We start from the raw sequence: 15,186 nt of genomic DNA on the forward strand, positions 1-15,186 counted from the left end.
AATGAAGCGAGGAAGATTGGCTGGAGATGCTTGGCTAAAGTGTAAGAGGAATGATCTTTGATATTTGCAAGAAAACCCCAGAATTTTCCCAATATTTATTTATACTTTTACTTTGCATTCCATAAAATTCAACCTGCCAGTGTAGGCTGCTCCATCATCCGTGAAGGCAGATAAGTACGTCTGGAGAGTAATTGTCTCTGTCAGATGAGTAACATAGGGAGGATAAATTGGCTTGGATCTGATTTTCCTATTTCACTCAATGATCCCAGATGATCTTTTTGGACTAGATGGCTAACTCAGGTAAGGTTAGGTGAATAAATTCCTCCTCAGTTTACAAAGTAGATAATAGTATTTTCCATAACTTATTTCCCTGTAACTGTATTCACAGATGTCCTTTCATTTTTCTCAACAGAATCTACAACAATAATGGAACACAAATACTCAGGTGTAATTCATTACATTTTGCCAGAGTTTTCCAAATATATAAAACCTCAGCCTAGTGTTCTGTTATCCTGAATACATAGTTCCTCATGTAAGTGCAGAGTGCACTTAGGTCAGTGAATTTTTTGCTTAGTGCATTTTGCAGAAGCTCAGAATAACTGTAAAGTGCAATAGCTGAGGCTCTGGAGGAGTTACTGACAGCTCCACATACTGTAAAGCCAAAGAGGGCTTAAGGGTGTTCCCTTTGCAAAACTTCCATCCTGATCATTGAGTTCATATTTTCACTTGATGCAGCTAAATCACACCTCTCAGTGGTGAGTTATGCCTAAGACACCTAGAAATACTCTAAAGACATTGAAATCAGATCTCATCAAGCTTCAGTTTTTAAAAAAAAAAATATGAGGATTAGAATATCTATACTACACTGTCCTTATAAAATAATCTTCACCTCATCCTAGTCTTTCTTTTTGAACTGATGAAGGCAAGCTATGCTATTCCCCAGCATCTAATACTCATATTTTTAATTCCAATCAGAAAAAAAATTAAGAAAAAAAGATTTTTTTCTTCAAATCCATGTTGTTATTATTATATGAAGAAGCTTTTGATGAAAAGATCAAATGCTAATAATTTTGGCATTGTGTTAGGGACTCATATCAGCTCTCTTAAGCATTTTCAGTCTTCTATTTGTGCAGTACACATGCACCAAAAATGAATCACTATGCTTAGGGAAATTCTCACCATAAGGATCAGCCTCCTGTTACTAGAAACTGTTGTGTCCACACTGAAGCTGCTTTATTTTTTACTGTACCAGTGATAGAGGCAAAGTGCTGCAAAAAAGATTACATTTGCCCTTTAAGTCAGTCACAGAAAAACAAATCTTCTATAAAGCTTTCGTGGTATATTTCTCAATCTATTATCTTCCAAGACATACTTGTTAGTTCTATGTTCTCTCAGCCAAGATTTTTATGTCAAATGGTGGTAAGAATCTGTATAGAAATATGAAAGTATTTTCTTCCAGTTGCTGATGTTAACATTTCCCATCTACTGATAAGCATCATTATCTTAATTCCCAATGATAACAGCTTCTTAAACTCACCAGCTAACATGCAAGAAAATTATTTTAAAAATCAAGAAATTCCGTTCTGCCTGAAAAACACAGTTCATAGTTCTGCTTTTTTTTTCCCATCTTTTCTTAGCAGTTGTCCAAAGAGGATTATGGGTTTGATCTTGCATTTAGCAATTCATAACAGCCTGATTTACTTTAGCTTTCAAACAACAACATTCTATGTCTTGCCTATAATCCAAAAGGCAAAGGGCCAAGTGCATCTGTGGTGTAACTGTTAGAAACATCAGAATAATGCAAAGCACGACTTTTACAACTCTCACAACAAACTATATAAAAATAATAGCCTTTTTGTGTCAAATTAGGTGCTTTTATTATTAAAATGTTCAATCAAATAGTGTCTTAGACATGCTCTACATTAAAGATTAGCATGCAATATGCTATAACTAATGTTCCTGATTTGTGATTGTCATTCATTTCAGTTTCCTAGACTTTGATTAATCGAGACTTTCACCTATTTTGTGGGCCATGTCCTCTGATGTTTCTTGTAGTTGAATATCATATTACTGAGAAAGTCTGACATTCCACTTAAATTTGAAAATAATAGCAGCTGATTCAGACACAAAGGAATCCAGTCAAATATGAAACCAACATTTTTTTCTTCAACAGAAACAACCACTAACTCAAAATATTTCTTCAGTCAACTTATAAAAACCCTCAAAAAGGTGAGAGCAGTGCCCTTTTCTATTTCTAAACATGAAGTTGAACAGAAAAGACAAGAGCTCAGTCAGTACCCAAGGAAATGGAAACTGCCACATTTGCTCTAGTAGGATGCAGCACTGGACAAGTGTTCCACAATCTCATTTGGGATTTCCACAGTCTCCCTGCTGGAGCTCTCCCATTTTCATAAAAGGTTTCAAATATTTGCTTAAGAAAAAAGGTTCCTCACAGGCAAAGACATTTGCCTGGGAGATGCGAGAACTCACCTTTGGGTTCCCTTTCTACATTTTCAAGTGAGGTTTCTGTACAGTCTTCTCAGATAAGAATTATTGACTGAGACTGCTCAAACTATAATGCACCTGGGGGAAAAGATTTCCAACAATAGCTTTTCTTGGGGTAATTCCAGACCACGCCAAATCAATAGTCAGAGATAAAGAAAACTGTCATTCTGCAACATTTTTGTAAGAAAACTTATCAGGAGTTTGCAGTGCCTGTATGCTAGAAGCTACTTAACTACGAGGTTAAGTATATTTATACAAAACAGAACCAGTAACACAGAGAACTGAAAGTAACGGACACAATAATATGCAGTATCTTAGAAATTAAGACACTTTCTTGATTAGCAAGAGAAGTAGATTTGAATCTGCAAAGCTGTTTGCATTTTTATCTCTTCTGCTCTCCAGATATTCTCTAATCATTGGGCCAATGGGAAAATGGCAGCAAAGTAGCTTCTTTTTTCTCTTCTGGCCTTGTGTCCCACACCAAAAAGGGCTTTGAGCTCCCACACCACCACATCACTCAGCCCTGAAATTGCCAGATTATGTTCTGTGTCTCAAATTAAAATTCACACTTCACAGAATACAACAGATCTGATACTGAGCTATATGAGAGTCAAGAAATTCAGTATAAATCTAGTTTCAGGTCATTTAGAGTTCAAATACAAGTTTGAACTTGAACAAATAGAAGTCTTAGTCTGCCACAGAAAAGGATTTTTTGTTTTTCATTACCTACTTAGTAGTAAAAAACCTAATATAGCAAATACAATATCATTGTTGTGGTAATCAAAATAACATACAGGATGCCAACAGGCCCAAGGATCACCTTTGTCCATTATAATGAGATTAAAACACTACTTGTTTTTTCTGCACAACAAAGTTTTACAAGGAGACTATCTGACTTTATCTACTTAGTTGGTAATCCCTTTCTCCTTCCTCCATCAGTCCAGCTTTTTCTAATGTAGATGTATATTTTAGGCTTCAAAGTTATGATCTTACAGAGTACAACTGGAGCATACTGGCTGCATCCCCTAGAAAAATCTCTGCTTCTATGGACTTGTCACAGATTCTACAAAGCTTTTATTAAATAACAGATATGATGCATTTGGCATGTCAGCTTCCTGGGTTTCCAAGTTTCACTCCAGTATGTGCAAAAGTTAGTACTTTCTTAAAGAAACACATTGTGTAGTCTCCTGATAGTGTGAGAAAGTTTATTCCTTTAGTTTCTTTCAAATTTTGCATCCCACTTGATTATATAGAACAAACACAGACACTAGATTTTCCAAATGTGAAGATAAATACATTTAAATTAAATTTTTATGTTTAAATTGAGATTCTTAATGAAAACTTGATGGTTTGGGATTCAGTTTTATTTCCCTATTCCATTTGTTTAGACTTGCAGAACTTGAGCATTTATTAAGTAGTTATTTGCTTTGTTGTGGTAAATTTTCAACTGTGTGGGATAATGAATTAGTTTATTTCTTATGATCACATTTTTTGATACAAATAAGCTGGATATAGGTCTTCATACCACAGATAAAGACCTTTTATAACTTCCAGTTGTGAAAAGAGTACGGACACACACAACGGCACCATTGTTTTTCATGTTTTTCAGAGACAAACTAAATCTATGGGAAAATAAAACAAATCAAGAAAATTAAGATACTTGAACTTCTTAGGCTAGTAGATGCTGTCAAAGAACTGCAGGAATCAACTGCAGTCCTTCCAAATGGAGGATGAAATACAAAATAAGATGGCATGGGGAGAAAAATTCAAAAGAGGGAAATTGTCCATGCTCTGTGCAGGAAGAAGCTAAAGATTCAAAATATATTCCAGTGAAGAAAAATGGTCACATAAATTGACACAATTATTTCAAAAATATAAAACAGATATAGCCTCTTTCTTTAGTATCAATTGGCATTTTAGATCTCTGTTTAATATTTTGTGCTATGTTTGTAATGAAATGAAGTCACTTGACCTTGAGCATTTAACAGATGGACTAATTAGAGATTGAATTATTTGTGTTATAATTGATAAACAGGTCAGAATGTTAAAATGAGATTAGCTATTAAATTAATTTTGCAAACAATCATCACTTCAAGCCAAAGTAAACTGGATTTCCCCAATGAGTTAGGAAAAAAAACAAATTTTGAGAGATGAATTTCATGTGATTTAAAACTTGGGAGGAGAAGGGTGGGAAATTAGAAATCTACCATTGTATGAAAGACCTTCAAGGAAAAAACAAGAAAATAAAAATTACCCAACCCTAAACACATGTGAAATGAATGTAGGAAAGCCCAGTCCAACCCAATAAACATATCAAACATTTTATCAGAGAACACTGTACTTGACAAAAATTACATGGCAATTTATATTAATAAGTATGTATCTGAATGGGAAAAAAAAACCCAAACAAGCAAATAAAATGTGAAAAGAAAAAAATCTGCAAAAACATGCATTATCCCAGTGACAGATATATCAAAGCTGAATGCTTACCTGGGTACAAACAGGGTAAATTTATTATGGAATTAAAATTAAAGTATGTTTATATGCACAAAACAGCATTTGGCAAAATTCCATGAGGAGAAAAATCAATGAGTAGGGTTTGAAATAAAGCAACCATTGCTGTCATGTATAGGCTGAACAGTATATAAATACAGTGAGGTGTTTAATTTGTTTATAAAATACAATACAAGGGATACTTTTAACTAAATTCAATAAAGTATTTCCAAGACAATGCTTTTCAAAGGATACAAAACATCAAAGGTAAATTGAATACTGGTGCACACCTCAGTATGATAGCATAAATACTGGCTCCATTAAGAAAAAAATTAAAAAACAACAAACGCAAACTTGACCAGATGGTGAAAATAGTTCTTACTAAATGCTTTCAGATACCACAGTATTACTGTAATAAAAGAAAACATGTTAAAGGTGAATGTTGATACTAAGATCATTAAGAGTCAACAAAGTATTGTTATCTATGTGAACAGTTAGAACTCTTTGAACAAATACATTCAAGGTAATTTTGCCTCATAAATCAAGTCCTAACAGGCTCACTCTGGAAAAAAGGCTTAATGCTCAACACTTTTAACTTGCTTTCATTTACTTTGACTTTTCCTTGTGTCTGTTTCAGTATCAGAAGTGTCCGGATTCCTGGCTGGAATGCAAAGCGAACACCTTTTCCAAATGACTTCTCATTTGGGATAAAAAAAAAAAAAAAAGGAAGAAAAGCAGACCAACATAATGAGAAACTAAAACAATCTTTATTGTGCCCAAGAAAAGAACTTTGTAGATTGGATAGACTTAGATGCCAGATTAAGTTTAATGCGGTTATTTATGTAAGACAATAATTTGTCATGAAAGAAGTTTAGCAACCATACCCACAAAATCTGCAGTCATCTGTGTAGATGGAAAGTCACCAAAATAAAAACAGCTGTCCAAGGAGCCATTTCTAGCTTGTCACAACTAAAGTTTATCAGAAAGGTACCTGGAGAATGACGTGAATATTTTAACTCCTGAAATTTTCTTGGCAAAAGAGCCTCATGGGAAAAAAAAATCTACAATTTTTAGAAAGAGTTTGAAATATATATGACTATCCATATAATATCTATGTATATTGAGATAATGATTTCCTTATTTTTACATTGGCTCTGGACGTAGTTGTTAGGCAGATTCAGGAAATTCATGAAAAAGATATTTCTTTTTGGCTTTACATTGCATATTACCACTCACACACACACACACACACACACACCCCCTTGTTAGCAATTGCAAAGATTGCCATGTTACTGGGAACTTCATGTTTTTGCTAAGTCCTGCCTTTGAAACCCACTCCTATAGTCAACATAAAAGCTCAAGGAGCTAAGGATAATGTTAACAACTGATAGTATATTCTAAAATTGGATGGTAGCTGCAAAAGGACAGCTCTTTCTCTTCCAAGAAAAGGTTATCCACTCTACAGGATGCTGGGACCTATTGGCAGAAACAAATGTGCTGCAGTTTGTACTCTGACTTGCTGTATCTAACCTCTGGCTAAATTACTGAGAGGATTTCCCCTTCTAATATTTGTCTTCTTATGCACTGTGCACAAGAATTAAATCCCCACCATTTCCCATTTCATTCCTCAATCTTCACAAGATTTGGTGTCTCCTACAAGGCACCCAGAAGGTTTTGCGCTTCCTTTGTGATGGTATCCCAGCCACTGGATGTCCAGGCATGGAGCGAGGGGGAAGGAGAAAACAACAAGTAGGCAGGGCAGGGGTTTGGGCAAAACAAAGAATGACAGATGACTGAGGGCAGCAAAACAGCCCCTGTGCTGAGTGATGAGGACCTTGCTGCATGTTGTATACATAAAAATGGTGCTGCTGGCCAAGGCTGGCAGTCATAGGAAGAGCTGGAGCTGAGCAGGGACAGAGGGAGCAGCCAGTCCCCAGCTGGGCCAGCAGCAATGAGGACTTGCCAGGCACGGCTGGGCTCATCAGACAGAACATGGGTGGAGGCCCACAAGCCACTGAAAACTCCTACAGCTAGATTTTGCCAACACATTTGACTAATCTGGAGCATGTTCCCAGCTCTGCTTCGCTGCAGCGCTGCTTTATGTGTAGGTACTAACTATATTTGGGAACAGCTCTACATCCTCTGAGGGCACTGTCACAAAACCTACAGAAAAAGATGGGGAAACAATGAGGATGTCCTCACACCTTCCCAGTTCTTTGTAACTGCCACGCTTCCCCACTGCAAGGTTCAAACATTGCTTGCATTATGCCAGTTCTCCTACTATTCATGCTTCCCAAGTAAGTATGGAGATCCATCCTTTCTCACCTCTATGATCAACCCATTCTTACCTCTGTGCTGCCTTCCAGCCTCTGCCCTTCCACCCCAACTCAATGCTGATGGGGAGAAAGTGAAATTCCAACACTCATCCAGTACAAAAAATTGCAAAACATTCAGGGCAATGGTTTTTTCTCCACATCAAGCTTTTACTCAACAAGAGGCCCAGTTATCCTGTTTTCAAATCTCCTTGGAAAAGTTCGAAATGGTTAAGTGGCAAACTAATGTTCAGCATAAAGATCCAAAGGGGAGATATTTTGTTCTCTGAGGGAGACTGCACATTTCCCTTCCAACCCTGGCCTCAGTTGAAGTATTACAATAATGACAGATGAGCTCCTCCAATAAGAGGCTTTCCTTTCCTTGACTTCAGTGGTCGATTTTCCAGAGTTTTATGCAACCTTTTAATCTCGTGTCTTTCAACTCTATTCTCCTGCTATGTTGCTTATGAAAATGGCATTAATAGAAACAGAAAATCTGTTAAGCAGGGTAAGTGCTGCATTACATGTGAGAGCAAAACAAGCAGCCCCTGGCACTGAGCACCAAAAGGATTCCATTAAACAGAAGGAATACACTCTTCCAACTGGCAGAGTGTCATTTCGCTTTGTTGACAGTATATAGTATAATGATTATCTACAGCTGGGATGGGAAAGTATAAATCACATTAATTTTTTAAAACATACTTAGCTATGCAAACCACAGGAATACACAACATTCATACATAGATTATGGCTATGGGATTTGATTTTATTTTTTTTAAGCAATAATTATATATCGGAACTAAATGCAACTCCCACATCTTCATTAGCAACTACTTCAGATCATCCAAACTACAGAAAGTGCTGAGAAATTAGAATAAACACACTTGCCTGACAGTCTTTTCACAGAAAAAAATATATCTTTAATTTAAATAAAACTTTATAATTCACTCCTCTGCAGTATGCAAGTCTACTTGTTGCTTTGATTAAAAAATAATTTTTAGTTTCACTAGATGAACATTATTAAAGAGATACTGTCTAAGACTACTGGATTATAAAATATCTGAACAAGAAATAAAACTCCCTGATAAAGTTATTAGCTACATATTAATTTCTTTGTGCAAGTGACAGAGACTTACACAATATGGATAATGACTAGGCAAGGACTCTATAGGAACCATGCACATTTATCTTTCTTCAATCACTGTCTTATCTTTTACATATTAAAAGGAAACTCAGAAACTGATAATGTAGACAGCTTGATGACATTTAAATTTCTTGCGTTTTCTTCACCCTCTTTTTTCTTTACCCATTAATATAACCCAACTGTATCAGTCAGCAACTTCTGTTACACAGGACATTATCTTTGCACAGAACTTAGGGCATGGCATTCCAAACCCAGAATACCCATTCATAAAAGAAACTATATTCAGAATTATGTACATTTGAAATCAGGTTTGATAGAATAGCACTAGAAGAAGTATGGACATACATTAACAAAAGACTTCTCTTTTCTTCCTATTTTTAAATTCTATTTTCATAATTTAGCTTTGTCTTTCATATACAAAAATCATCATAGGTAGGCAGATCTTAATCTTTGTTAAAAACATCTCAGTAAAAAGAAATCAGCATCCCATACAAAGATAATATGTTTGCTTAGAAAGCAATCACTGTATTTTCAGAAAGAAATGTCACGACTTTCCTTTGCTTACATTGTTAATACCCAGACACTTTTGTTGAAGACCACATATTTTTAAAAACAAAGTAAGCACAATGGCAGCACATGATAAAAGTCATCTTTCTTGCCAATAAGGCAAACAATAGGATTGATTAATATTTAGGCAGGTGAGGGAGGAAAATTAAGAAAGGGGGAGTTGCCAAGAAACTGTCGCTATGAAAGTTGGCCAGAAAACAAGTTCTACTCTGAAAAATGCTGATGATTTGGAAATCTAACTTTTCTCTTCATCAGGATGGACCATCCATTCCTTTTGTGGAGAGCCCATTGGAAAGGGCACAACCCACTGATACAAGCAGTACAGAAGCTGTGTCTCAATCTCTCCTGTTGGAACACTAGATAGATCAAATATTCATTGAGCTTGGTAAACTACAGACCAGTGCCAAGAGCTTACAGTCAGGGAGAACAAGGACTTTCTCTTGTTCAAGAAAATCATCCTGACTATCAAGAGAGCAAAGCATGACCAAGCTTCTTATGAGCTTGGCTATAAACCAGTTTTGTATCTTTGGCTCCTGGAATAAACTGTGGGTGTGGATGTGTCTGCAGTGTTTATTTTGTTTTTTCCTTCTAACTAGCCCATCAGTTGTTGAGTTTCTATCACAGGTAAGGGTTTCTCAACAGCAGGTACCACAATCTATTGGGAATGTCTCCTACTGCATATTTCTCTCTCATATGATTTGAGAGAAACAAACCAAATAAAGTTTCTCTTTAGCAGGAATTATTTTTGTGAAAATTTTTGTGTCAGCATTTTCCATGAAAAAAAAAAAAATCTCAGAAAATTCCTAACCAGCTCTAGTCGTCACTTTTCAAAGAAGTTGCATGTCCAAAAAAATGGAAATTGAAATGTACGTGGAAAAGGAGTTGAGAAAAGTGTGGTATCATAGTGTCTGTATCTCTGTGTCACCTGCTAAGAATGCCTGTGAAAACAATATCCTCAATGAGCAGACTGAGCACAGAGGCTATGGTGAGATTGCTCAGCATCCTACAGAGCCACACTCATACTTGTAGGGGGAAAACAACAGGTTTTACAGCATGTGATGCTGCCAATCTTTTTTTGACTTGCCCACTCACATCAGAAAATATTCCACTTTGAAATCCTATTTCAATTTTTTTTTGTTTTACTAGAAAATGTAGTTATATCTTGGAGGCCATTGACGTTCCTTGCCATACACACTGCCTGATGCCCTCAGACCTTGCCCCAGGACCCAGCTGCCACATGTCCCTGTCCTTCCTCTGCACAATCGTGGCAGATTTTTTCCCTGAAAGAATTCTTTCCCTCTTGTGCCTGTCCTTTGTTTCTGTCTGTGCAAAGGTCTGACCCTAACAATGTTGCCGGAAGGAAGGAAAGGTTTGCAGAAACCTTTACAAACTTTTTTTCCTTAAACGTCTTCCCAGAGGGCCAATAGAAGGACAGAGTTGGCTCTTCAGATATCCAGTCCAAGGGGGACAATTCAGGAAAGAAATTCAGCTAAAGAGCATCCAGCACTTGATTACTTATTGTTTGTTCCTTGCCCCCCTTCACCTCCCGGATTTCATCGGGAACATCTAATGAAATTACAAGTATTTCAGTCTGGAAATAGCATGTTCATGCTGCTGAACTTCAGCAAGGACATGCCCTTTCAGCAATGCACTGTCCTGCGTTTGGGGCATTCCTTGTCAACTACTGTTACTTAACACTCATTCTACCCCTGGAAATTGAGGATACATGGTGGTGTCCTAAAAACGGCCGGGGAGAACCTTTTGGGCAACGATGAGATTCCCTTCTCCTCTCTCCCGGATTCCAGGTCTGCCCGTTGTGAGCGAGCCCCACGCCCCGCTTACGCGGGAAGGCTGTGGTGGGAGCTCCGGCTCCTCCGCAGACCCCGGGACGGGACGGGACGGGACGGGACGGGACGGGACGGGAGGTGCCTCCCGCAGAGCTGCCGTGGACGCCCTTCGCGGCCGGAGCGCGGCTTGTCCCGACCACCGCACGCTCCGCTCCTCTCTCCCCCGCATCGTCCCGCACTGCTGTGCTCCACGGGATCGGGATGAGTGGGGCGGGCACGGCGCACACGTCCCCGCCCGGCCGCGCAGGTGGAGCTGCCGGGAGCTGCCGGGCGCTGGAGGCGGCGGGGTCTCCCCGCCCGCTCTCCCACCCCACCTGCGGGGTGCGCCCCGAGCACCCTCCCTGCCCCGGCGGAGCGGGGGAGAGGGGACGTGATGCGGTTGCGAGGCGCAGGGGGGTTCGCTATCGAAGTGATAGAAGCACTGACCTGCCGCGGGGATGGCGGTGGGCAGCAGCAGCAGCAGCTGGTGGAGCAGCAAGGCTGGCAGGAGGTGGGTGGCCCGCATGGTGCTGGCGGCCCCACCTGCGGCTGGCGGGGAGGAGAAAGGGAGATGGCTCCTCGGAGGGACCCCGTGCACCGCCGGTCACTAGAGGAGGCAGAGTGAGCCGAGCTTTTTATTGCGATGATCTAAGTTTGTTGTGTGATTAACTGGAAAGATCTGGGTCCCAACTCCCTCTTACGGTAAGAAACTGTTTAACAACATCCCCTCTCTGCCTCTTCTCCTCCTCCCCTCCTCAGGAGCTGCCTCCCCTCCCTCCCGCCCCTCAACCAGCCCAGGGAGAGGGCTTCCACCGGCTCATCCCTCCCTTCATCTTTCCCTCCCTCTTCCTCCCCACCACCCTCCCTTCATCCCTTAGAGACTCGGGAGGGGCAACCGGGTCGGGCCCCTCAGCTCTTGCCCCGGGGCTGGTGTCTCCTGCTGCACCGTTACCCGGAGCACCCCGTAGTCCTTCCTGGCCTCACAGCCCCCACTGCCATCTCTCCTGCAGCCAGAACAAACTTCTCCTTCCCCGCAGACATTTCCCTTCACTATGTCCCACTTTCTCCACCTGCCCCTTGGCCTCATCCCCAGACAGCATCCTCATCCATAGCTGTTTCAGTGGCACTCTCCCACCCCATGGCCAGCACCTTTCCTCCGACCTGCCCATACCTGTCCTTGGCCACCAGCCTGGCCTTTCCATCACCCTCTTTGGCCATCTGACAAATGCCACTTCCCCAAAATTGTGGCAACTCTGGGGAACTTAAAGGTCAAGTATCAGCTGCTGGCATCGCTCCATGGAGACAAACTTCAGTCCAAAGCAATGCCTGACCTTCCTTCTGTTGCAGGCAAAGTCGTTGTAATTCTTCTCTTGCACTTCATTTTAACCTCATGGAAGCAATGACATCGGTTTCTGTTTAAAGTCATGAGACCGGCCTTCATGACATGCAAGTGTTCGAAAATAAACACTTGAGGAGAAGTTTTGCCTTAATTTAAACTGTTCCTTTCTCCCATGCATCCACCTACTGTCTACAGCACAAGTGTGTGACAACAGAGGAAACTGTTTCCCTCCATTTTCCTCAAATAAACCAGAGACCTGCATGTGGCCTCATGCCATGTGAGTCAGAAAAATGTGTCTCCTTGTCCAGCCCAGACTCCTTTGTCCATAAAGGAGTGAAACGGCTTTTCTTAAAAAACAGGTTGTTTCCCCAACCACAAATAACTTTTAATCAAGTATTCCCAAATATATGTATATATATATATATATATGTGCTCAGTGGTAAAACCTAAAACTTCCACTTAGGAATTACTGCCTTGCCAAGTGAAAGTAAGGGCACAAAAGGGAGTTGAGAGATAGTCTGTGAAGAAAATATTTTGAACATTTGGCATTACAGGAAAAACATATTTATGTGAGAAAAAATAGTTTCCGTTGCAGAATGAGCACTATTTCTAGGATTTTTAGTTGATTTTATTTGGTTTCGTTGTCGTCCTTGTTTTTCTCACAGGCATAAAAGTTAATTTACAGGAGTTTTTTAGAGATGTACAACCTGAGAAACAGAGAACGTGTATTCCACTGGTCAACAATCTTGTGTACAATCCTTGTCCACTGCAACTGACAGAACATGGATATCTTGGGTTTTGTTTTCTGTTTTTCTCCCTGTCAAAGATAGACATAAGTATAAACAAAAAACAACAAAAAATAATCATAGCACCGTGCTGAGCCTGAAATAGCCACATTCTGTTAACCAGATGTATTTGACTTGTTGTCCGTGCATGTGTTGAGTGACCTTTTTTGTAGAGCACAGAATCATGCGCCATTAAAGTCGAGTAGATTTTTTTTTGCCACTGACTTCCCTGAGGGGAATATTCAGCCTGTAGTCAGATTTTTCCTGAATTTTAGGAAGATTTGTTGCTGTGCCTCTTGTTGCTGTGCTCCTTAATGCAGAAAATATTTTGCTGTGTGGATTTCTATTATTAATACATAGTCCTGTGGGTTATTCATACTTCTCAGTTCTGAATGAGACTTCAAGTCATGGTCATAAGCTTCTTTGGCTGCATATATTATACTGGGCAGGTGCAACTCCATAATCCTGGTTCTCCATTTGTCCAATTTTGGGGCACTGCTGGAGGACACCTCTACCTTTTACATAAGCCCTATATATCTCCCCTCAGTGGAAACCAGGTCACACTGAGTAGAGGGCCAGGGACAGACGGCGCATTAGAAAGGGAAAGATCATATAGAGACTATGTTCAGATGTTCTATTTGTAGGCAGTCAAGACAAAGATTTGCATCTGGATCTGTGAAATGAAAATGCTCTTTGGTCCTGCATTGTATACTGCAAAATGTAGTATGATCCTTTTTCTTTGTCTTCTTTCCCCATGTATTTAACAACTGAAGCTTACTATTTTAGTTCAGTTCAATGAAATTTTACCTTGAAATGAATTTCAGTATGAAGGAAGGCTGCAAAAATTACATTTCATGCTTAAGTTTTCATAGAGAATTCTGTGTTAAGTTTCAGAGTAACTGAAGACCTAAATACGATAATCAAATGTAATAGGTTTTATGCAAGAATATTCTGTTATGTTTCCTGACCTTTTGAGGGCATGTTTTCTGGCCTATAGATCTCCTACTCTTTTTCTGGTTTTGGGACTTAGCCGAGAGTGGGGATTTTGGGGTTGTTGGTTTTGTTTGTTTGTTTGTTTTGGGTTTTTTGGGGGGGAGGGGGGCATTTCTATTTTTTTTGGCAGCTTTACAAACTTGCCCTGATAACCTGACTTTCAAATCAGTGTAGCTCTGTATTAGGAAAGTAGCATAACATTTCTGTGGGAGTTATCTAAAGAGAAAACAGTTACTGCACACTTTACCAAAGATGTGTTTTCTCTGGACTGCCTACATGGCAAAAAAGATTGAAAAACTTTATTTTGGTTGGAAAAGTAAGCAGACATGACCAAATATGTACAAACTGCTATTTTTATATTCTCTTTTCTGACCATAACCACAGTTAGGTCTGTTTTTCAGATCTATTCAGAAATGCTAGATATTCACAGTTTGGGCAGGAGTCTTTACATGTATAGTGAGTAATACTAAGTCACAATTAGCTTTAAAGAAAAATTTTCTAAATGAAAAAGCATCTGTCATATAAATCACCTCTTTTAATCAAAATAAACCTTTTTAATTCTTGATTTATCTGGTATAGGTATCAGTCTGTTAAAGTCTTACTGGATAATAAGACTAATAAAATAAGCAAGAGCTTGCAGTAATTACTGTTTAACATAGAGTTGGTTGATGAAAAAGTCTCAGGCTGCCTGAGTAGTTTAAGCCAAGCAGTTGTGCTTCACATTTCAAGCAAGATAAAATTTTATTGTCTTTTTTTACAAACTGGTCTTTAGACTAGGATGGGAAAAGACTGAGATATATACTGCAAGATTTGGCACTGCTGGGAAAGGCAGAGTTTAAGCAGAACTACAGCACATGCCAGGAGTCAATACTTGCTGTGGTACCTCAACCAGAGCCCCAGCTCTGGAGACGTGTGGTACTTTCCAAACTAATCCCCACACCTTCTTCATGCAGAAAGAAAAAGGGAAATAGGGTGTAAAAGCTGAGAGGAAGAACAGGAAGAAGGGGATAACAAGATCCATGCACAGGGATTAATGTCCAGTTGAAAGGGAAGGCTCAGAAACTTCATAGGCTACTATTTTAGATTCAGTCAAAAGGACTTAGCGTGTCATCATACTAAATGTTGCAGATCTGAACTGCAATCCCAGAGGGCAGATTCACCACACCAGTCAAGTGCAGGGAAGCAGGAAAGTGGCTCCTCAGATGAGGCTCCTTGTTGATCA

General features: G+C 39.5%; 1 protein-coding gene across 1 annotated transcript in view; it reads right to left on the reverse strand.

The window, feature by feature from the left end:
- Positions 1-12,047, reverse strand: part of HGF (hepatocyte growth factor) — a 58,944-nt gene extending 46,897 nt beyond the window's left edge. Inside the window, exons 1-2 of the mRNA XM_027711479.2 lie at positions 12,019-12,047; positions 11,295-11,454 (exon numbers count right to left, since the gene is read on the reverse strand). Coding sequence (XP_027567280.1) covers positions 11,295-11,373 — 79 coding nt within the window. The 5' untranslated portion in view covers positions 11,374-11,454; positions 12,019-12,047. The remainder of the gene's footprint in view (positions 1-11,294; positions 11,455-12,018) is intronic.
- Positions 12,048-15,186: the final 3,139 nt, after the last annotated feature.

This window comes from Pipra filicauda, unplaced genomic scaffold, assembly GCF_003945595.2.
Source record: "Pipra filicauda isolate LSUMZ 115617 unplaced genomic scaffold, ASM394559v2 scaffold101_size5749837_pilon, whole genome shotgun sequence".
Classification (NCBI taxonomy): domain Eukaryota; kingdom Metazoa; phylum Chordata; class Aves; order Passeriformes; family Pipridae; genus Pipra; species Pipra filicauda.